This window comes from Mixophyes fleayi, chromosome 4 (genome assembly GCF_038048845.1).
Source record: "Mixophyes fleayi isolate aMixFle1 chromosome 4, aMixFle1.hap1, whole genome shotgun sequence".
Classification (NCBI taxonomy): domain Eukaryota; kingdom Metazoa; phylum Chordata; class Amphibia; order Anura; family Limnodynastidae; genus Mixophyes; species Mixophyes fleayi.
Genome location: NC_134405.1, coordinates 246,132,581 through 246,156,363, shown reverse-complemented (window position 1 = coordinate 246,156,363; position 23,783 = coordinate 246,132,581). Strand labels below are relative to the sequence as shown.

At 40.8% G+C, this 23,783-nt stretch overlaps 1 protein-coding gene across 1 annotated transcript; it reads right to left on the bottom strand.

The window, feature by feature from the left end:
• Positions 1-2,709: 2,709 nt before the first annotated feature.
• On the bottom strand, positions 2,710-6,747 carry LOC142150106 (uncharacterized). The gene has a single exon (XM_075205347.1). It carries the CDS (start codon positions 6,694-6,696, stop codon positions 3,892-3,894), a length of 2,805 nt encoding a protein of 934 aa, XP_075061448.1. The 5' UTR covers positions 6,697-6,747; the 3' UTR covers positions 2,710-3,891.
• Positions 6,748-23,783: the final 17,036 nt, after the last annotated feature.

Sequence of the window (23,783 nt, the reverse complement as noted above, 5' to 3'; positions counted from 1 at the left end):
TCTTTATATTGCTTGATGGTAAGTCCAGTGTCTAAAATTAGAATATAGAAGTGCTTCTTGTGTCTTTTTTAGCTTTAATTTAAAAGTAGTGTTAATAAAGTCATCAATTTTATTACAAAATGTATTGATTCCACAAGTTATGATATACGTTTGCAGATTGGTCTTTAGAATTCAGGCATATTCCCATCTCACCCTCTACCATGTATTTGCATCGACTTAAATGAACTTCCTATAACATAGCAGAGCTGATTAATTGTACTTTCAGTGTGATCTAATAGTCATTCTGGTTCTGTGCTGTAACAAGCCGCTGTGCTACTTGCAACGCCTCAATCTCCTTTCCCAGGAAGCTGTTCTGTTTGGTTTTGCGATTAGTTAATCTATGCATGTTTCTGCAAGCCTTCTGATTGGCTGGCAGTACATTAAATAGCACAGAGGGCCTCACTTCCCTGCCAGTTATAGTGTTTGTGCCTGCACCTCGTGAGGCCTGCTGTTTGCTGAATTATATTGACTACCTGTTGCCTGACATTTTGCCTGTTACTGGAAATGCTCTGTCTAATGCACATGGCTTGAACCTTGGCTTGCTTATTGGACTTTCTCTGCTCGCTACCAGCAACAACATTATGGTTTGTCTACATCTCTGCTCTCTGCCTGCCCTCGACCATTTGCATCTTTACTGGTTTGTCTTTTGTATACCCCCCTAGTGTACTATACTCCTTGTCTCTATACCACCTTGCAAGCTGGAACCTAAGATAAATGTGGTTTCAGCTATATTAACCACTAGGTAGAAACTAGCTAGAAACTAGAAAATAGTCTATTCGTAATATTGTATTATGAGCTGCTAAAATGCAGGTATATTCCATATCAACTGGATGTCTAATGATCCATATGTTCACTACTTGCAACTGTATAGCTAGTTGATCCTTTTTTGTGTTGATATTTATACCCTTGTGTTGCTCCATTTATATCTAGTTGCTGCAATGCCACTATATTGAATTTTCACCATATTATTAGGTTTGAGTCCATGTATATGTATAACTTATAACTCATTTATGTTTAGGGAAAAAACTTTTGGTGTATTTGTTTGGGGCATACACCTGTATGTTGTACAGGGTATATCTCGTGCCTTCTGCAGTAACCAAACTATAGAACCGAAATTGCCACCCCTCTGGATTTGGAATTTGTAGGATGCATGTACAAGCATGACTTGTCTTAGCATATTAAGTTGATCATGTTCTGTATCTTTCCGGTGTGTCTCCTTTAAAAAAAAGTGACATCTCATTCCAAAGGTTTTATGCATGTCCGTCAACATCATTGGCATTATCATTTTCAAAAGGAAACCTTGAATGTTAACTGAATAACATACATTTCTAACAGACTTTTGTAATTATTTCAGTTCAATGAGTCCCCTCAAGAGTTTTTTTTACTATGTGTGTCATTAAATTTACTCACCACTGCTTTAATATATTACGTAGCTCAATGATAGGCAACCTGATACCTGATTCAAGGGTTGCATAGGCAGCACTGCACATTACCATTAATCTCAGTAAAGTTAAAACAAAACATTTAAGTAAAGAAAAAGGCACCTCTCTATAATAACATATCAGCAGGCATTTTAACTAAGGGGGGTTTTTAATTGACCGCAAGTTTTTTTTCTACACCGCGTTAAGTCATTTTAACACAGTTTTTTATAATTTTTGAGCGGGTTAAGTTTACCCGTGATTCAATTCCATTTTTAACGCTCCAGTGGAAGGCCTATTGAAAGTATAGGGTATGCGAGAGGCAGCTGCGTTAACAACAATTTAATTGTTTTTTAACATGGCGGGTAAAACAGGAAAATATGCTGTTTTATCTTGCACCTCCTTGGGGTGTGATAAAAATAAAAAAACCTCTGAAAACTATTTGAAATCATGAATAATGAGAAAAAAAAGATAAACTATGTTTATCACTAATGCATAACATGTAAAAGTTGATTTTCTTGTTAAAAAATAATGAAATAAAAAATAAATAAAAAAAATCCCTAATTAAATATGTTTATGTATGTTTTTGGTACAAATATGTTTGTACTAATGTGTTTTGACATGGTATAGATGATTCTATAGTAAAAAATAGTTAAATAAAAAATATGCTAAAGAAAGTACTGTAATGTAGATATTATCAACTAGAATGGTTGTGTAATGCAATAAAATGTATGAAAATGTATGGCAACCCTTTTTTTTGTGTTATACATGACCGCGTTAAACACTTCCCTTCACTCCCCTAAAAACTTGCAAACACAATGATTAACGCACAGGGGCAGCATTCCCTCTTTTTCAATTCAATTGCATGAGTTTTCACGCTGCGTTAACTAAAGACGGTTGTTATAGCAGTTAAAAACCCGCGGGTGATTTTTTTTTTTAACGTGGCAAAAAAAAAAATTGTGCGGTCAATTGAATACCCCTCTAAGTGTTACAAACTATAATAAACAAATATGACAATAAAGCAAGTAGGAGGTAGAACCGCTTGTTGCCCATCACTGATGTAGCTTTTCTTTACATCTATGCAGATATCATGTTGCGCAGCAGCTACATAAGGATATAATATTTTAAGTACATGTCAGCAAGTAGAATTTTTGTATGTGGGACTGAAATATTAGGTTAAGAACATACATAATCTTCCTCAGGATATATTATCATATGTTATATAGAATGAACCTGTGGACAGAACACTCAACAGTTTTAAACCTTTTTATTGGAGTAGAAAGGTCATGCGTCTAACTGATTTCCTGGGTACCTTTCAATATGTACTGTCTAAGACAGTTGCCTTGTCCCAGGCGCGTACTTAGGGGTGGTTTCCAGTTTCCTTGAAAACCCCTTCCTGCGTGCCCATCAGACCTCTGAATGCTTCTTGGTGGCTGGCCTCTCCCCCTGGGCCCTGCCGCCTTACTCTATACAGTCGTGGACCATACTGATCCGTTCCTCCCCTCCCTTTCTCTCCCCAGCTGACATCATGTAATGTGTTGCGCATACCGTTTCACGTTTGCAGCCAGCATAAGAGGCAAACACAGCACCAATACTGCACCTGATAGAGAAGGTTAGTGTGTGTGGATGGGGGAAACTTATTGTAATGTGGGTAAAAGTTTATCATTTAAAGGTGGGTGAAAGCTATTAATATATTGGTGGTGTGATGGTAAGGCTATTTATTGTTTTTAATATAATAGTGTTTCATTTAATATAATAGTGATGTATCCTTATTCATTTATTTATATTACTACCATAAACAATGATGTTTTAATTCCAGGCTTTGTTTTGGTTTTGTACTAAATAAATCATAACTAGAATCTGATTGGTTGCTATAGGCAACATCTCCACTTTTTCAAACCCGCAGTTTAGTAAATATTCCCTGAGGAGTTATATATTATGAATATACAGTACATCCATTTGCTTGTAGTATTTATCTAAGAGTTGCAGAGTCTCTTTCTAGCAGCAGCTGATTATTCTTATTGGTAATTTTTAGCATCTGTAAGGTATATTCTTTTGATTTTATTGTGCTGATGTGGTGGTCCCTATTAATTTATTGTGGTGGATGGGATTGTTAATTTATTTGTTGGGCTGAGTTTGGGGAGTAGAAGGGGTAGATTTATATATTAAATGTGCATACTATAAATTTAATGTCAAGGACTATTTATTAATTTAATGTTGGGGGGAATAGGTAGATTTATTAAATGTGAATACCATTAATGTATTACTGGGGCTGTTTGCAGAGAGAGATGCCTAATTATTAAACATGGGTGCTATTGATTTAATGTTGGTGCTGGTTAGGGTCAGGGGCCCCTCTGAAAGTCCTGCGTTTTCCCCTGTGTCCTAGACATTATAGTCTTATACCTGTATACAGCCCAATATCCATTATTACCACTTAATCATCTTGCATAGCTTGGTTAACCATATTCCAGAAGACACTGAAACCATCCTCTTTCTTTGGCCATATGAGATATGTTTTCTTTTTTAGCAAACTTCTCATCTGATGATAAGGGGAGAGCCTATGATTGGGGATTTTCTCTAAAAACAACAAAATCAGTACATCAGTCTGCTCATCAAAAAGGCGATAGCTGGCCACCTGCATTTCCTTTGAACACCATTCACTGGCCAAGTAGTGTTTACTGATGACGCAAATTGTTTTTCTGCTGCTGTAGATGTTATCAATGATATTATCTACTATTGCCTTTCCTGGTTCAAAGTCCCGGTGATGAAGACAAAGCTTCCATTGATAGGTTTCTTCAAGGTTTGGTACAAGTTGACTAAAAACCCACTCTTCATCACTGCAGTTATAGGAGATGAAAGCATCATACTGATACTCTTGTTTCTTCCCTTTATATTTCCTGTCATACAGAAAACCTTGGAACATGTAATAAAAGTACACAATTTGCCGACTCCAAAAATGCCACACTGTGGAAAACAAAAGTAAAGTGCTGATAAACACAGATGTGGACAAAAAGAGTATAAAGTCATAGTTAGGCCTACAGGATTCAGTGTTAAAAGTGGACAGTTTCTCTCCCTTTGTGGATGGTGGATAAGCACAACGATAATCATAAAAATAGAGTACTTGGGTCTGTAAATCAGTTTGTACCCAGTTTATAAACCATTGGTTGTCACAACTGCAGTACAATGGGTTACTCTGCAAGTCAAGGAATATGAGAGATGGTAGGGCCTGATGTTGCCTGTCGGTGAATATATTTAGTTGATTTCCTGCAGCTCGAAGGTATGTTAGTTTTTGAAAATTTAATCCAGTGAGAAAATCAAGCGATTCAAGATTCATTCGATTGAGGTGGAGTTCTGTCAAATTACATACAGGCTCTAACAGACTTTGATCTATGGTCTGGAGAGGATTATTGCTCAGATCCAACTCTTTTAGTTGAGGAGTATATGAAAACACATTTTTGTCAACATTGGACAGGGCTAAATTGCCGGCTTGGATTTTCTTTAAAGCCACCAAGCCTTCAAAAATGTTAACTGGCAAATTTCTCATGCCATTGTGACCCTGACTATTAAGAGAAATAAGCTTTAAGGATTTCAAGAACTGGAAAGGTGGGACATCTAGTTTCTTTGAAGATTCATATGCTATGTAATTGCTGAAAAGTTGTAGTTCAACAAGAGATTTCAGTCCTCGGAAAGTATTGTTTTGCAAACTATCTCTTGTTATTTTATTGCTGCCAAGTAATAATGTTTGCAAGTTTCCAACCCCTTCGAAGGCTCCAGGGTGTATAACTTCTATCTGATTGTCAACCAAGTTTAGACATTTCAAGAATGTTAAGTTTTTAAAAGTATTTCCAGCGAGATAACTTAATTTATTTTTTCTTAGTATCAGGTCCTGCAGCTTTCTGAGATTAGCTGGAAATGACTCAGAAATATCAAGAAGGTAATTATGTCCCAGGTTCAAGTATTGTAGACTCCAATTCATAGGTGACGATGAGTGAAAATATGAAATCTTATTTTCAGATAGATCTAGATCTTTTAAATGACTATAAGACTTTGTATCATTCAGATAGACTGTAGTGAGCTGATTGAAGCTCAGATTCAGTCTTTCCAAACTGGTCATTTGTGATAAATCATCAGGAAGTGTAATTAAGTTGTTATTGGCCAATGTCAACTGTATAAGGTGGGCTAAATGGTCAAAAGTTGATGCAGGCACATGAATGAAATTATTGTGCGATAAATCCAAATGTTTTAATTCAGAACAGTTTTGAAAAGTATTAGGGTTAAACCTAGTGTAATTATTACCCTGGAGATGAAGAGTTTGCATTTTGGGGTTTTTAAGGCATATGTCTTGGATCATGTGGTCAGTGTCTTTTAGGTTTAAATAACCAAGGTTAATTTCTTCCAAGGAGCTACAAGTCAGGCTCTGAATAATTTCTGATAAAGCTGTCGGTTTCAAGTTTATGCCTTCCATGATTAACCTCTTTAGCCCCTTCAGGAAGCAAGGGTCTTTAATTGTCCATACAACAGATGGTCCACAAAATGATATATCCAGGGAAGTTACGTTTTGTAGGATCCTGGTCGTAAAGCTGATAGAAGAAAATGCATTTTTTGAAGCATTAATCATATCAATTGAAACAGATATATTTTCAATGTCCGAAGATGAAAAATTTACAAGGCCACTATTTCCAATATATATCTTTTCCAGGCTATGTAGCTGAAAAACAAAATCTATAGCTTTCAGTGTGTGAAAATGGTTAGATGAAAGACCGAGGACTTTTAGATTTCCCAAAGCAGAAAAAGCCATAGGCTGTATAGTCACATTAATATTATTGTCAATTAACAAAGTGCTGAGGTTTTGTAGACCTTCAAACATGCCAACATTTAGAGATGTTAACCTATTGTTTTGAAGGTTCAGTAGCTTCAGTCGAGATAATTTCTGAAAACTTCCCGTCTCAATGAAGTGGATTTTATTGTTTGAAATATTTAGTTCCCGCAGGTAACTAACATTGCTGAAATCTGCAACATTTATAACTTCAATTATATTATAAGAAATGTCTAGAATGACTGTTGTTGGTGGAAGTTGCTCAGGAACCCGATTTAAGCCCTTTTTGTAGCAAAGAATTTTGGCTTGATTCTGATGTTGAACTTCACAGCCTCGTATTGCATAGCCATCCCCTTGTTTGATTGAAAGAAACAATAGACACCATGCTAGTGGTAGGATCATCATCTTGGTGAACAAGACCATCCAACGCTGAATGTAAACAGTTATAATGTTACAGAAATATCAAAGAAACAAATCCTTTGATAAATTCTTTTCCACGATTGTCTGTAAACGTGCCTTGTATTTTTGGTGATATTGTTAGAAGCATTCATGTAATTCCACCTCCTGGAAACAAAAAATAAAAGTACAATTTTTGTGATGCTCTTTTTGCACAAATATTATGTTGCAAACTTTAACATGTCCCTTGTGTTACTTTTCTTGTTTTTGTGTAACTTTATTTGTTGAAAATAACATCTATTATAAAAGGGTTTATGCATTTTTTTTTTCAATAAATTTAAATTTTATCTTAACATGTTGATTTCCCTTTTTTTGTCAAACATGACAAACATAAACATGAACATTAAAAAATCTGTAGGGTAAACTACCAGTGGAGAAAGATTAGCAGGGTTTAGGAAATAAGAAAAGGGAACTGTATATATGCATATAATTTTGATAGGACCTATATTTCCCATTTTTATAATATTGTATCCTTTCAATTAAAACAATCAAGAATATATTATTTAAGTTTTCAAGGTTTCGGTTTAAGCATTATGAGGTAACCATATGTGTCAGGGTCCTGTGTTCCTGTCTGCAGCATTCACTTTTGTGTGAATTCCAGCACGTCTTGAGGTAATGCTTATTCAACGTCTTTGTACCTGGTTTTGCAATCAAGGACTTAATATATAATCTGGCTAAGCCTTAATCTTCCTGCCAGATCATTCTCTTCAGCCTTCCAGGAGAAAGGTTTCTCCTGCTTTGACTGTGGTCCCAGGCCCAGTCTGTCTGTATACTCATGCTGGATTAATCGGTCTTGCTCCTGACTTCTTGGACTTCCACATTTTCCTGCTGCTTGAATTCTGGTCTGCCCTGGAAATTACATTATTGGACTTCCTTTTGAGTTTCCCAGTCTCTTTTCAACTGTGATTTTCTTGTGTTTGTTATTGGATACTTTTTTGGCATTCAGTTCTGATTTGTACTAACTTGTTATTTGACTATATATTTCTTGTTGTATTTGACACACTTAATAAACATTTTCTTTAACAAATTTTTAGTGTGTAATGATGTGGTCATACAAAGAATCAGCAAGGAGGTGCAAATCTAAAACGCACCAAGCACCTATCCCAGACATTTTTTTTGGGGATAGCAGCTCAGGACATTTTTGCTGCAATGTATTAATCTTTTTGCTGCATATCCTAAATATTTCCATTCTGATGAAATTTGCATTTATCATATGATTATAATAGTGTTCTGGTGATGCTTTATTATGGGTACTCCCCTTATGTAAAACAGCAGACCTCCATTACAAGATTTGAAGGCTTTTACACAGCCTGTCTATGATAAACTTAAACCTGGAGATCCTGTTTTTCATCAAGTGACAATTCTTCTTACATAATCTGAACAGCAGAACCATGTTTAACTTTATTTTCTGGAAGTGACATTGCACAACTTGTACATTTACTGCAGCAGTGTACTCAGCTTTTTTTCAGCAAACCACCATGACTTTCCTTCTGTGGAATATTGAGTTTTGTTATATAATCAAACATCTTAAAGGTGATACACAGCACTTGGAAACCCCTATTATGGAACAAGAGAGTCCCTTGCTTATGGATTTGGTAGCTTTTGCTCAAGCTTTGCCTCAACATCATAATCAACATTTATTTATAGAAACATAGAATTTGACGGATAAGATAAGAACCGCTTGGCCCATCTAGTGTGCCCATTGTTTTAATAACCTATGATAACCTAAAACCTTTTTTGATCCCTTATTCTTTATAAGGATATTCTTATGTCTATCCCAAGCATGTTTAAACGGCTCTACTGTATTAGCCTCTACCACCTCTGATGGGAGGCTATTCCACTTATCCACTACCCTTTCTGTCAAGTAGTTTTTCCTCAAATTTCCTTTGAACCTACTTCCCTCCAGTTTCAATGTACGTCCTCATGTTCTATTACTTCTCTTCCTTTGAATAATGTTTCCCTCATGTATATTGTTCAGACCCTTGATATAGTTGAAAATTTCTATCATGTCCCTCATTTCCCTTCTCTTCTCCAAACTATATATATTAAGTTATTTTAGTCTTTCCGGGTAGGTTTTGTGCTGTAGGCCTTGCACCATTTTAGTTGCCCTTCTTGGTACAGTTTCTAATTTATATCCTTCTGGAGATATGGCCTCCAGAATTGAAAACAGTATTCTAGATGAGGCCATACCAATGACCTATACAGTAGCATTATTACTTCTTCCTCTTTCTACTACTGATTCATCTCCCTATGCAACCAAGCATCTGAATTGCCTTCCTTATTGCTTTGTTGCATTGCTTACCTGCCTTTAAGTCACCTGAAATAGTGACTCCTAGATCCCTTTCCTCCTCAGTAGTTTCCATTATAGTGCCATTAATACTATATTTAGCCTTTGTGTTATTGAGACCGAAGTGCATGATTTTATATTTTGTGCCATTAAACTGTAGTTGCCACTCTCTTGACCATTCCTATAGTCCACCTAGTTCATCAATCATTTGTTTTACCCCTCCTGGTGTGTCTACCCTGTTGCATATCTTTGTGTCATCTGCAAAAAGGCATACTTTCCCTTCAATACCATGTGCAATGTCTCTAATAAAGATATTAAAAAGCACCGGTCCAAGTACAGATGCTTGGGGTACTCCACTGATAACCTTTCCCTCCTGTGAATATACTCCATTTACTATAACTCTCTATTTTCTATCCTGCAACCAAGATCTTATCCATTCCACCATCTTTGAATCCAGTCCCAAGCTTTCAAGTTTATTTAAGAGTCTGCGATGTGGGACAGTGTCAAAAGCCTTGCTAAAATCTAGATAAGCTATATCTCCTTGATCTATTACTTTAGTCAGCCAGACAAAAAAGTCAATAAGATTTGTTTGACATGATCTCCCCACAGTAAGTTGCTGTTTGGGATCCTGTAAGTTACTGGATTTGAGATATTCTACAACTCCATCAATTTCCCTACTACTGATGTAAGGCTCATTGGTCGGTAGTTGCTCGTCTCTTCCTTGCTTCTACTATTGTGTAGTGGGACTACATTCACTCTTTTCCAGTCCTCTGGAATTACTCCTGTAGCTAGTGACTGATTGAATAATTCTGTTAATGGTGTTACCAACAGCCCTTTAAGCTCTTTTAGTATCCTTGGATGTATCCCCTATGGCTCCATTGATTTATCCACTTTCAGTTTTGAGAGCTCAGTTAGGACCTTCTCCTCTGTAAATGTACTTGTATTTGCCTCATTTTTATAAGTATACTTGCAACTTAACTGTGGTCCCTCTAACAATCTAACACCTTTGTTTTTGTGTGGTATGTGTCTGTCTCTGTCTTTATACTAAACCATACTGCTTAAAGTTCGCTGGATTCTAGGTTCTCACCCACATTTACATCAGATATGCTGTCACTATTTCTAAGAATGAAATCTAATATTGCTTCTTTGCAAGTAGCCTCCCTCACCATTTGCTTGGGGGATGCTCCTTGCAAGGAATTCAGAATGTCCCTACTTCTAGTGGAACTTGCAGAAGACTCCTCCCAGTTCACATCAGGTAGATTAAAGTCTCCCATGATTATTACCTTTCCTTTTAAAGCCATTTTATTGATGTCCTGCTGTAAGTTCCTGTCCAGTTCTTTTTCCTGACCTGGTGGTCTATAGATCACCCCAGTACGAAGAATAGCCTTGTCCCCCATTTCTATGGTCACCCAAAGGGCCTCCGTTTTTTCTTCAATACTTTGTATTAAAGTGGTCTTTATGCTTTATTTTCACATACATTGCTACCCCTCCTCCGATTCATCCCACTCTGTCCTTCCTAAATAAATTATATCCCGGTATAGCTATGTTCCAGTCATGATTTTCATTGCACCATGACCCTGTAATAGCCACAATAGCCAGATCATCCCTTGTAATTAAAGCAATTAGTTCTGGAATTTTATGTCCTAAGCTTCTGTTAAGGCTCATGCCCCAGCCATCAGCTCCTAGAACCGCTTCAGAGGTCTTCGCCTATAGGAACCGCTTTTCCCGTAGAGCTAGATGCGCTCACAGGTACTCTGATGCCCCCAGGTCTTGTTCTCTAGTAGTAGGAGCTGATACCTGAGAACGTAACGCTGGTGTAATACATAGGTGGAGTGAAAGTCCTGGCAAGGAGTATATGTAGCCGGCGATGACAGCGTGTAGGTCCAGGCCAGAGGTCTAAAGGTCAAAGGAAAAGAAGAAGTGTCGAGGTCCAGGCTAAGGGGTCAGGGTCACAGGCAAATATGAAGAGTCAGAATCCAGGCAAGAGGTCAAGGGTCACAGGAAATCCACGAAGTCAATATCCAGGCAAGGGTCAGCAACGGTAATCCAATGAAGAATAGCAGGCAATGAGACAGAACACAGCAGGGTAGTGTGCATGTAGCAGGCACTATAACCGGCAGGGAGGGCTTGTCCCTTCCTGCCTTATAAACAGATAGGGGCCAAAGGAAGCTGTCATGAACAGCAGGAGAAAGTTAGCCCAGCTAGGCTATAACTAAATTAATTGTGCGCACGCGCTCGGCTGCTCTAGATGCCGGGATGCGGCGCTAATTGCTGAGAGCGTCCCAACCGTTGCCTCGGCACCAGGAGGAGGCTTTGCGTCCCAGTCGTCATGACGACGGCCGGGTCGCAAAGCCTGCAGAGGAAGTGAGTCGAGGCGGTGCCCGGAGCCGCTGCGGCTCGTAACAGCTTCTAGCATTAGCACACATAGCTCTAAGAATTTTGTTTGTGCATCTTCTGTTCCTATATTCTATATTTATCTCTCTCTACGTTTATTTTGATTGATCTGCATTGTCTTCTGTTGCTGTGGATATGTTTTCTGTACTATTAACCTGCAGAAACGATACCTCTAGGTTGGGGGAGCAAATTGTTTTATTGCTGTTTAGTTCACTGCCCCCCTCTGCTAGTTTAAATATTTCCTGATGAAGCTTTCAAACTGCTCACTTAGTATTCTGGTTCCCCTTGAAGATGGGTGCAGGCAGTCACTTTTGTATAGTCCCCTATCTTGCCAGATGGCATGACTGTGGTCTATTAATCCAAATCTCTCCTCATAACACCACTTCTTTAGCTACATATTGAAGTTTCTGATGCAGTGAGTTCTGTCTTCACCTCTATGCACTGGCAATACTGCTGAAAAGTTACAGTGGTTGCCACCTGTTTTAGAACAGCCCCAAACTTTCTAAATTCATCTTTTACTCCCATGACTTCAGCATTAGTCAGGTCGTTTGTCCCTAGGTGGACAATGACATCCACCTCCCCCATCTTTTCTTGCTTCTTTCACAATTCTTAATATGCGTTCTTTATCCCTTGGAGCTGTGGCTCCAGGTAAGCACCTTACTTGTTTCTCTACATAAGTAGCTTTTCCTAGATGTATGCCTCTTATAATGGAATCTCCTAAGAGAAGTTTAGTTCTTTTTGGAGATTTTATTTTCCTTTTCCTAGAGCTAGTAGAAGTCCCCATATCCTCATGTTGTGTATTTCCTATATTATTTGTACATTCCAGCCCTGCAAGTGCAGCATATGAGTTTTTTAATGGCACAGTTTGTGAGATGTTTCTGTGTTCCTCTGGATATTTCCCCCTTTCAGAGTTTACAGTAGTCCAGGCAGAATGTCTGCTGGGGACTCTCTGAGGCAGTGGTGGACTCAAGGATACAGACATCCTACACACCTCAGCTTGCAGTTTGGCTATTTCCTCCCGCAACAAAGAAACTTGCCTACAGATCGGACCGTAGTTGAGTCTTCAGAATGCTTCTCGCAAAACAAATGCATTACACCCACTGCACTAGTCCAAACATTGTATCAGATGTTAATTATAGCATCAACATTTGTGCACCTGCTTCTGTATTCTAACTCATCTGATTCTGTTTGAAATTTACAGTTCACTTAAATTTGCAAGCTGTTTCACTTTAGGATGCAAGCTACTACAATGAGCAAGCTCCAATGAGTCTTTTGCCTATTTATATAGTGTCAGGATGAGAGCATAAATCTGATATCATAAAATAGAATATTAAATGCCAAGGCCCAAATAAAATATTGAATTGATACATAAATGAACCTGAATTTCAACTCAGATAAATCTTTGACCAAATGTTTTTAAAAAGAAAACAATTAGCCCAGTAAGGAGGTAATTAGATTGAGCAACCCTTTTGTGAGGAGACCTGCTTAAGATATGTAGATCACAGACATCCATTGTTTTTGATCATGTATTTCACTTCCTAATTGACTTCCTTTCAATAGGTAGTGTAAACACAAAGAACCACTAAATGTAAATGAGAGAGCCAGATGCCTAGGTGAGAATCTTGGGGACAAAAGCCACATTTGAAAGTTAATACAGGTATCTAGAAATATAGGCTTGAAAGGAAAATGTTTTGATAGTTCATATTTTAGGAAATCTGGGTGCCGCTCTATACCAAGGAGCAGAAATCACACCAGGGTTGTGAATGATAGGTACTGGGGGTATCTGGGAACAGTTATAATCACATATCTTTGGAAAAGGTATGTCACATTGTCATAATTCCATCATGTTTGGCATCAAAAGGTGGACAAATTCATAAGGGATTTATTAATAATGAAATTGGGTCTGTGTGTCGCTCCACAGAAAAGTTAGGTTACAAAGTAGAATTGGGTAGTAAATCAGGCAACATGCAAATGGTGATTGAAAAAGACACAACCCCTGGGGCAGGGACATGTGTGGAAGTGTCTTGAAAAAACTGAGACCAGTTACAACAAGATGTCAGTTTCTTAAGAATCAATCTAATTGAAGGACTGTCCAACTTTTCTGCTTACCCCCAGGCATACAGATTATGATAAGTAAGTTATGCTCTGTACTTTCATCCCATTTGTTTTTATAACTGTTTGCAATTTTTTACTTGTATGTGAAATCTTTAACTGTTTTTTTTTATTCTCTATAAGCATTGTAATTTTTTTTTATATTAAATCTAACAATTTAATAGTTCTGTCCTTATTGCTCTAAAACAAATTCATTGCCTGTTTCGAACAGACAGATTGCTTGGCTGTATTAACTTTTAAGCTAAGCTGTTTAGCTACCAGAGCACAGAGTGTGCGCAATTGAGTGATTAAGTCATAGGTTTGCTACGGGCCTTATTCGTAGCTGGTGGCAGTTGTGTGAAGCGTACGTCTGTGTTGGGAAGGGACCAGTGAAATCTGTAGCCTTAGAGGGAGAGGTGATTTGGGTTGGAATCCTGTGTGTTCCCTTACAGTAAGCCTCCAAGTCACAAGTGCGCAGAGGGCAGTTTGTGACCGACAAAGGGGTTTCCTGACAAAATAGAGGTGATATATTGTATGACAGTTGGAACATATGATAAGATATCTAATCAGGGAGTAGCTAGAGGGGCTTATCCCTGACATATAGAACCTCAGACAGCTGATTACAATAGACTCTCTGTCCCTCCTCCTAATTTATTTTCAAACCTAGTTTTTAACACCTAGCTAGAATGCACAACACAGATACAACACAAACAGATTCACACTCAGATAGATATACTATAGGCCAGTGGTTCCCAAACTTTCTCAGCTCGAGGCACCCTTAGGGTCACCATAATTTTTCCAAGGCACCCCTAAGCAAAAATAATTACCGGGTAGTCCCGTTTTTTAAGTAGTTGGGTCAAAATGACGTAAGATGTATTTAGACCCCTTCACCATCACATTGTGCCCCTTTATGATATGACTCTGTATCCCCTTCGCCATCTCACACCCTGTGTCGCCCTCTTCGCCATCTCACACCCTGTGTCCCCCTCTTCGCCATCTCACACCCTGTGTCCCCCTCTTCGCCATCTCACACCCTGTGTCCCTCTTCATCAGCTCACACTCTGACCCCCCTTCAGCGTGTCTCTCTCTGTCCCCCTCCTTCAGTGTCTCTCTGTCCCCTCCTTCAGTGTCTCTCTATCCCCCTCCTTCAGCGTCTCTCTGTCCCCCTCCTTCAGCGTCTCTCTGTCCCCCTCCTTCAGTGTCTCTCTCTGTCCCCCTCCTTCAGTGTCTCTCTCTGTCCCCCTCCTTCAGTGTCTCTCTCTCCCCCTCCTTCAGTGTCTATCTGTCCCCTTCAGCCTCTCTTTGTCCCCCTTCAGTGTCTCTCTGCCCCCTTCAGCCTCTCTCTGCCCCTTCAGCCTCTCTCTGCCCCTTCAGCCTCTGTGTCCCCCTTCAGCCTGTCTGTTTCCCCCTTCAGTGCCTCTGTCCCCTTCAGCCTGTCTGTGTCTCCCTTCAGTGTCTTTCTGTCCCCTTCAGTCTCTCAGTGCCCCCCTTCAGCGCCTCTCTGTCCCCTTCAGCCTGTCTGTGTCTCCCTTCAGTGTCTCTCTGTCCCCTTCAGCGTCTCTCTGTCCCCTTCAGCCTGTCTGTGCCCCCCTTCAGCGTCTCTCTGTCCCCTTCAGCGTCTCTCTGTCCCCTTCAGCCTGTCTGTGCCCCCCTTCAGCCTGTCTGTGCCCCCCTTCAGCGCCTCTCTGTCCCCTTCAGTGCCTCTCTGTCCCCTCTAGCCTGTCTGTGCCCTCCTTCAGTGTCTCTCTGTCCCCTTCAGTGTCTCTCTGTCCCCTTCAGTGTCTCTCTGCCCCCTTCAGTGCCTCTCTGTCCCCTTCAGCCTGTCTGTGCCCCCCTTCAGCGTCTCTGTCCCCTTCAGTGCCTCTCTGTCCCCTTCAGCCTGTCTGTGCCCTTCAGTGTCTCTCTGTCCAATTCAGCCTCTCTCTGTCCCCTTCAGCCTGTCTGTGCCCCTCTTCAGCCTGTCTGTGCCCCCCTTCAGCGTCTCTCTGTCCCCTTCAGTGCCTCTCTGTCCCCTTCAGCCTGTCTGTGCCCCCTTTCAGTGTCTCTCTGTCCCCTTCAGTGTCTCTCTGCCCCCTTCAGTGCCTCTCTGTCCCCTTCAGTGCCTCTCTGTCCCCTTCAGCCTGTCTGTGCCCCCCTTCAGCATCTCTCTGTCCCCTTCAGTGCCTCTCTGTCCCCTTCAGCCTGTCTGTGCCACCCTTCAGTGTCTCTCTGTCCCCTTCAGCGTCTCTCTGCCCCCTTCAGCGTCTCTCTGTCCCCTTCAGCGTCTCTCTGTCCCCTTCAGCCTCTCTCTGTCCCCTTTAGCGTCTATCTGTCCCCTTCAGCGTCTCTCTGTCCCCTTCAGTGTCTCTCTGCCCCCTTCAGCCTCTCTCTGCCCCCTTCAGCCTGTCTGTGCCCCCCTTCAGCGTCTCTCTGTCCCCTTCAGTGCCTCTCTGTCCCCTTCAGCCTGTCTGTGCCCCCCTTCAGTGTCTCTCTGTCCCCTTCAGTGTCTCTCTGTCCCCTTCAGCGTCTCTCTGTCCCCTTCAGCGTCTCTCTGCCCCCTTCAGCGTCTCTCTGTCCCCTTCAGCATCTCTCTGTCCCCCTTCAGCGTCTATCTGTCCCCTTCAGCGTCTCTCTGTCCCCTTCAGTGTCTCTCTGCCCCCTTCAGCCTCTCTCTGCCCCCTTCAGCCTGTCTGTGCCCCCCTTCAGTGTCTCTCTGTCCCCTTTAGTGTCTCTCTGCCCCCTTCAGTGCCTCTCTGTCCCCTTCAGTGCCTCTCTGTCCCCTTCAGTGTCTCTCTGTCCCCTTCAGTGTCTCTCTGTCCCCTTCAGCGTCTCTCTGCCCCCTTCAGCGTCTCTCTGTCCCCTTCAGCCTCTCTCTGTCCCCTTTAGCGTCTATCTGTCCCCTTCAGCGTCTCTCTGCCCCCTTCAGCGTCTCTCTGTCCCCTTCAGCGTCTCTCTGTCCCCTTCAGCCTCTCTCTGTCCCCTTTAGCGTCTATCTGTCCCCTTCAGCGTCTCTCTGTCCCCTTCAGTGTCTCTGCCCCCTTCAGCCTCTCTCTGCCCCCTTCAGCCTGTCTGTGCCCCCCTTCAGTGCCTCTCTGTTCCCTTCAGCCTCTCTCTGCCCCCTTCAGCCTGTCTGTGCCCCCCTTCAGTGCCTCTCTGTCCCCTTCAGTGTCTCTCTGTCCCCTTCAGCGTCTCTCTGCCCCCTTCAGCGTCTCTCTGTCCCCTTCAGCGTCTCTCTGTCCCCTTCAGCCTCTCTCTGTCCCCTTTAGCGTCTATCTGTCCCCTTCAGCGTCTCTCTGTCCCCTTCAGTGTCTCTCTGCCCCCTTCAGCCTCTCTCTGCCCCCTTCAGCCTGTCTGTGCCCCCCTTCAGCCTGTCTGTGCCCCCCTTCAGCGTCTCTCTGTCCCCTTCAGTGCCTCTCTGTCCCCTTCAGCCTGTCTGTGCCCCCCTTCAGTGTCTCTCTGTCCCCTTCAGTGTTTCTCTGACCCCTTCAGTGTCTCTCTGTCCCCTTCAGTGCCTCTCTGTCCCCTTCAGCGTCTCTCTGCCCCCTTCAGCGTCTCTCTGTCCCCTTCAGCATCTCTCTGTCACCTTCAGCCTCTCTCTGTCCCCTTTAGCGTCTCTCTGTCCACTTTAGCGTCTATCTGTCCCCTTCAGCGTCTCTCTGTCCCCTTCAGTGTCTCTCTGCCCCCTTCAGCCTCTCTCTGCCCCCTTCAGCCTCTCTCTGTCCCCTTCAGCGTCTCTCTGTCCCTTTCAGCCTCTCTCTGTCCCCTTTAGCGTCTATCTGTCCCCTTCAGCGTCTCTCTGTCCCCTTCAATGTCTCTCTGCCCCCTTCAGCGTCTCTCTGTCCCTTTCAGCCTCTCTCTGTCCCCTTTAGCGTCTCTCTGTCCCCTTTAGCGTGTCTCTCAGTGCCCCCCTTCACTTACCTTCTTCCCTGAAGTCATCTCTGCTGCTGCTCTTCACTGAGGCTGCCGGACATGATGAGGTCACGCCCCCAGCAGTCAGTGAGGAGGAGGATCCGGCGCTGGATGATGGGTAAGTTGTTTTTTTTTTGTTTGTTTGTTTTTTCTTTTTTCTCTTTTTTTCTAGGGCGATCGCGGCACCCCTGTGACAGCGCCGCGGCACCCCAGGGAGCTGCGGCGCACAGTTTGGGAACCGCCGCTATAGGCAGATAGAGAATAGTCACCTGATTCTGTTTCAAACTCACAGTTCACTTAAGTTTGCATGCAAGCTACTACAATGAGCCGGCAAAGTTCCGCCGCCCAATTCCAGAGCACTTTACAACTGGGGAAAAACACAGTAATAAAACAATACTGGGTAATACAGACAAAAAGGTAAGAAAGCCCTGCTCACAAGCTTACAATCTATGGGACAATAGGAGTTGGATACATGAGGTTAAGTCTACATATTGTATTTCGGTCCAGCCAAAGTGCAAAGGTAAAAAGTAATTCATTTGCTATATGATCCAGTCATACTGCAATGTTGGTATGGGGGTTAGAAGGTTGTTGTCTTATGTGAATTATGTAAATGGTGGTAATAGGGTAATCTGGTGAAGTGAGAGGGTGGTTGAGGAATATTATAAGCTTGCCTAAAGAGGTGGGTTTTCAGGTTTGTAGACCAGAGGAAAGTCTTTTGTATAAGGGAATTAAAATACTTTTCTCAAATTCACACTTCACAAACCTTGCTTGTAAGGATTCAATTAAAGAGTCTCATTCTTTTAAAGCAGAGTTTCATGGGTCACTTTCCATCTTGCGCATTCTATTTGGCTCTGATATCTCTTTATACATTCTCTTAACGTCCCCCTTTCTTGCTAAACTACTACAAGATTTTTGATTCAAAACGACAACTTATTGCAGTGATTTTATTTCAAGCTTTCATTCCTAAATGTACATAGCACGATGGCTAAGTGGTTAGCACTTCTGCCTTACAGCGCTAGGGTCATGAGTTCAATTCCCGACTATGGCCTTATCTGTGAGGAGTTTGTATGTTCTCCCCGTGTTTGCGTGGTTTTCCTCTCACACTCCAAAAAAAATACTGGTAGGTTAATTGGCTGCTAACAAATTGACCCTAGTCTGTGTCTCTGTGTGTGTGTTAAGGAATTTAGATTGTAAGCCCCAATGGGGCAGGGAGTTCTCTGTACAGAGCTGCGGAATTAGTGGCACTATATAAATAAATGGTGATGATGATGATGATAACTACCAGTTGTATGCCTGTCTCCTTACAAGCAGGGACAACTGTCTCTTTATCTTGTTGACTCTGTAAAACACTTAATTTTAATTTTAACTTCATTTTCTACTATCTCTGTTCTCAACACTTTTTCAAATTTGTTTTCCTAGTTTGTTCCTGAATGTCTTGTTGCTGTTTAAAGCCACATAATTCTTTTTCAAGCAATTGATTGTCCTCCAAATATCACAAAAGTCTTTCTTGCGCAAATTTTCCATAGGCACATAGTCCATCAAATGTCTCTTTCTCTGAAACATCAACTTACAGCTCAGCATATTGTAAAGGGTCAAACTCTGTTATAACACCATACATTAAATCTCTTCATTGTAACAAATCTGCTTTATTTCCAGGTTGCAGACTCCAGGCCTGGTAACTCTCCATGCCGACACTGACACACCTGTATGCAATCTTTCTATCTAGCCAACATTCATTTTCTGTATTTGCTCGCCCATGTTTATCTATACTAAACACAATGGGCCTGATTCATTAAGGACAGTAAGGCAATACAATAGCAAGTTTTCTCCTGGACAAAACCATTTTAGAATGCAAGGGGTGCAGATTAGTTTATTATTTTGCACATAAGCTAAATACTGGCTGTTTTTTTATGTAGCACACAAACACTTGATACTTGACTTTATATTTACACTGAAATTTAAAGTTGATCTAGAACATACCCTACTCCAACTATAAATATGTCCCCACATTTTAATTTACCTCCCCCTTCAATGCAATATGGTTTTGCCAAGGTACAAAGTTACTATTTATTTTTGCTTTACTTTCCTTAATGAATCAGGCCCATAAGTGCCATTTGTTTTCCTTTTCAGTTTAATTAACCTGTTTTTCATGGATTAGGACCCACTAATCCTATAAGAATGCAGCTTTATTCACTTTCCCTATATAAGTATTAATTTTTATTGATTATATTTATATATTTTTATTTTATTTTGCTTAAGAACCTTGGTATTATAGATATAAAAACGCCCAATTTAGTTTCCCTCACTGTAGGCTGGGCAACTGTTTTTATTTTGTCTATGAGTGAATGTGTGTGAGAGCGTTACGTTTAAAACTGTCACATTCCAGTGAAAAAATGACATTACCAACAATTTTGAAGAATGGATGGATTTTTGAGTGCAAGTCAAAGAAAGACAAAGCTGGGTTTATTTAAACCATACTTGCCTACTTTCGGCAAGATCTGTCCGGGACAGGGGCGTGACTGAAGGGCGGGAGGGGGTGGGGTGTGGCCAAACGCGTAACTTTGGCCCTGCCCCTGTGACGGAAATGACGTTTTGTCACGGGGACAGGGCCAAAATGATGCGATTCACAGCGAATCGCATCATTTTGGGAAGGCAGCAAGCGGGATGCAGGAGACTTGCCTGCTCTCTCGGTAGTCCGTGAGACCCACCCGAATTTCGGGAGTCTCCCGGACATTCCGGGAGAGTTGGCAAGTATGATTTAAAACACATAACATATATTGCCCTTCTGCTCCACGGGAGGTTTCTGTCCTCCCTGAGCTCGCCTTAGGAAACCTGCGTTATAGTTTGACAGGTGTACCGCCCCAGTCATACTATAGTTGCAGTTCTCTATTAACTTAAATGTAATTGTAAATGTATTTTTGAGCAGGATTCCATTAATTGAATTGATTTGAGCTCCGTCTGACTCATAGAGACTGCCAATACTTAATTTAACTGTTGGGACATATGGACATCAACTTTAGACTGAATGTAAAAGCAAGGAGCTAGCAACCTTGTGTAATGTGCCCATAAATGCTAGTAAGCCTTTCCGATTTATATAGGTATGGGATCTCTTTTTCCACAAACTTCTGAAAACCAGAAAAAAACAAAAACAAAACAATTGCTTCTATTTACTAACATTGTGACACACAAAGGAATGATTACCAAACATTTCTTACTGTAGTCACTGGCAGGAGCAGTGCTAAACAATTTAATTAAGAGGATATTGCCAAAGGTAGTGTGTGAACACATTGGTAGTTTTTAAAGCTATTAGATATATTAGTAGGCAATATTAAAAAAGCAGAATCATTAGAAAGAAGAAATGTTGGCTGGGGTAAAACCTTAATAATATGTATGTTTCTGCAGATCGGGGACAGTGGTCAACTATGTCTAATGCAAAACAATAAAATAAAATCCCTTTGTTCTTAACCTTGATGAAACCCCATCCCAGAAGTCAAAGGATTGACTGAAATACATTCTTTAGCAGGTGATTTATATGCCTACTTGCCAACTCTCCCGGAATGTCCGGGAGACTCCCGCATTTTGCGAGAGTCTCCCGGACTCCCGGGAGAGTGTGGCAATCTCCCGGATCTGCCCACTTCACTGGGCAGAATTAGGTCCTAAACAACGCGATTCCCGGTGAATCACAGCGTCAAATGATGCGTTTGCGTCAATACGTCACGGGGGCTGGTCCAAAATGATGCGCATTTTGGAGCGCTGCCCCCATCACGCCCACCTTCCCCGGCAGGCTCCCGGTAACCAACTTTCTAAAGTTGGTAAGTATGTTTATATGATCCAGTTACTAATGCCTTTTAGCACTCATCAAATTCCTGTGACTAGATAACAAATTTGCTGCAATCTAAACAATTGCTTGAAAATCAGATAGGAGATCCCACATTTAAAAAAATATAAATCAAACAATATGGAATTTTATATACATTTCATTCCAGGATATTGTAGTGCTAAAACATGAATTAAATCAACACATGTATATTGTGACATATTATAGACATCTAACAAAGTGATACTGCTATAAGTTATATTACCTATATTAAGCGTTGAGAAGAATTCAAAGTCTTTCTCTGCATGCATTACTTGCAAGTCTTTAAAAATGCCATATATTCTGTACATTACCACCCATTGACTGCATACACATTTTAGTCATGTGTGTGGACATGGTTGAAGTAAAAGTGTGAATCATTTCTGCTAGGATAGATAGTAGGAATAAGTGAGATACTTACCTTGATGTATAATCTTAAAAGTTGCTTGGTTGAGGTACTGTTGTGAAATGAAGAAGTGATTAATGTATAGTGACAAAGGCGGAGACAGGTTGTACAATATACAGTAACTTGATACTGCAGAATCTTTCCAGTAAACTGCATAACAAGGAACTGTTTCTTCACTTTCCACTGGTTACAAAATATGCCTGTAGTGCCCTGTTTTTTTATGTGTTCTTTTCAGTGCTTTATTTCTAAGAAAAAAGGTGCCGGAACTCACATCATATAGTCAATCACTGTACACACACCCACACACGTCCGTTGTATAACGAAACATAACGGTCACCGCCCGCAGTAAGCACTCAGCACACGACCACACAACCAATCACAAGCTGAGCAGCCCCACAACCCGAGCAGCGCCATCACAACTAACGTGTACGAAGTACTCATGCATCGGACTCGACACACAAGCAGCTCGCATGCACCGTTTTAATGGTTTTGCCGCCGACCTGCTACGCTCGACAGGACGATTCAAGTCCGCGTGGACCAAACATCAAATATCACTCTTCACTGATCTTGCATGAAACACAATATGACGCTTACATTACAATGTAAAATGCAGTGACCTACTTAGAGTTAATCTAATGCTAGTTGGATATACAATTTAGCCATATACGTCACTCCTTATTGGAAGAATTCATCTCATTGACCTGATTGTTATTATAAATAAACTATATTAACTTAACACACTGTGGCACAATGTGAAAATAAACTGTGTTAATCTGGACCTATTGGCTACAACCTCATCAACCCACGACAGACACCTGATTAGGTGTTGCCGCACCCGCAAATCTATGGAAGCTTCCTCTTTTAAGGAATGTTAGAAAATCTCAGAAATTATCTAAAAACCAAAGCAATAATAAAGTTAAGTAAACAAATATATGGTTGCACCTGCAAAAAAATGTAGTTTAGTACTCATAAAAGTTAACACATCAGATCAGAAAACATATTGATATATGTCCCAGGTTCAAGTGAACATTAGTTTGAGCAGAGAATTCCTATCCTGAATAAACAAACTGGTGCATAATAAATTTAAATAAAAAAATAGACAGAGGGTCTATTTATTAAGAACCCCTAGATTACTAGGGAAGCGCTAAAAAATCTTTTACTGTGCAATTTATTAAGAAAATATCACCATCGGTGATACTGGCTGGCAGCGGTAAGAGATGTCTTTTGACCTTCTGCGCATGATTCAGTCAGCATGCCGGTTTCCAGTTCCAGATACTACAAAAAGACAATATTAAAGTTAAAATGGAAAATACAAATAAATACAAAAACATTAAAAAATTAATAAGAAAACGGAAAAATGCTTTATTTTAATAAAGCATTTTTTCCCTGTGGGTACTCCCTGCTAATGCCATCCTGAGAAGGCATTAGCAATCAGAGGACAGCAGCGGTACCACTTCTGTCCTTTGTAAATAGGCTTCCCCATGGAGTTCCCAGCGATGGCTACGCACCTCCAACAGCCAGAGATAACCTTTACCAACTGGAGGCTTTGGTAAATAGGGAGACGCTATAAATCATGTGAAAATCCACCTTAAATAGATCCCACAATCCTTTTGTCAGATTTAGTATACGGAGCAATTCCTCCAAGAAAAATAACTTCCAGATACCTGTTGTGAAAGTCAAATAATTGGATGAAGTAAACTAATTTAATATTGTTTTACCATGTGATTGCGATTAGTACACCACGTGTTATGACGCAATCGCACAGATTAATAACACACATTTACATTTGCACTTACACTTGCAAATAATACACATTTATTAAGGTTCCAATCCACATTTATATATTAGTAAAATGTATTAGAGATTAATTATACATAGATAATATTAAAGATAGGGTATTTATAGTTCAGGTCATCTAAAAGGTGTTTGGTCTCATTTTAAAGTTTATTTCACCAGCATTAACCCAGTTTAGACAGAGTAGAGATCGCATCTAGCGGTCGCAAGTTATAAGCAATATGAGATTAATACTCAAAAATACTTTGATTGTGGGTCAGTTTGAACTGGTTATTCGGCGGGAAGACATGTACACAACAGTTGAGGGAAGTTGCCCCCCACCCTTTGTTGAAGATCAA

What these genes read in the sequence shown, in the direction of transcription:
- LOC142150106 (XM_075205347.1), bottom strand. Translation starts at nt 6,696, where the DNA reads ATGGTCTTGTTCACCAAGATGATGATCCTACCACTAGCATGGTGTCTA.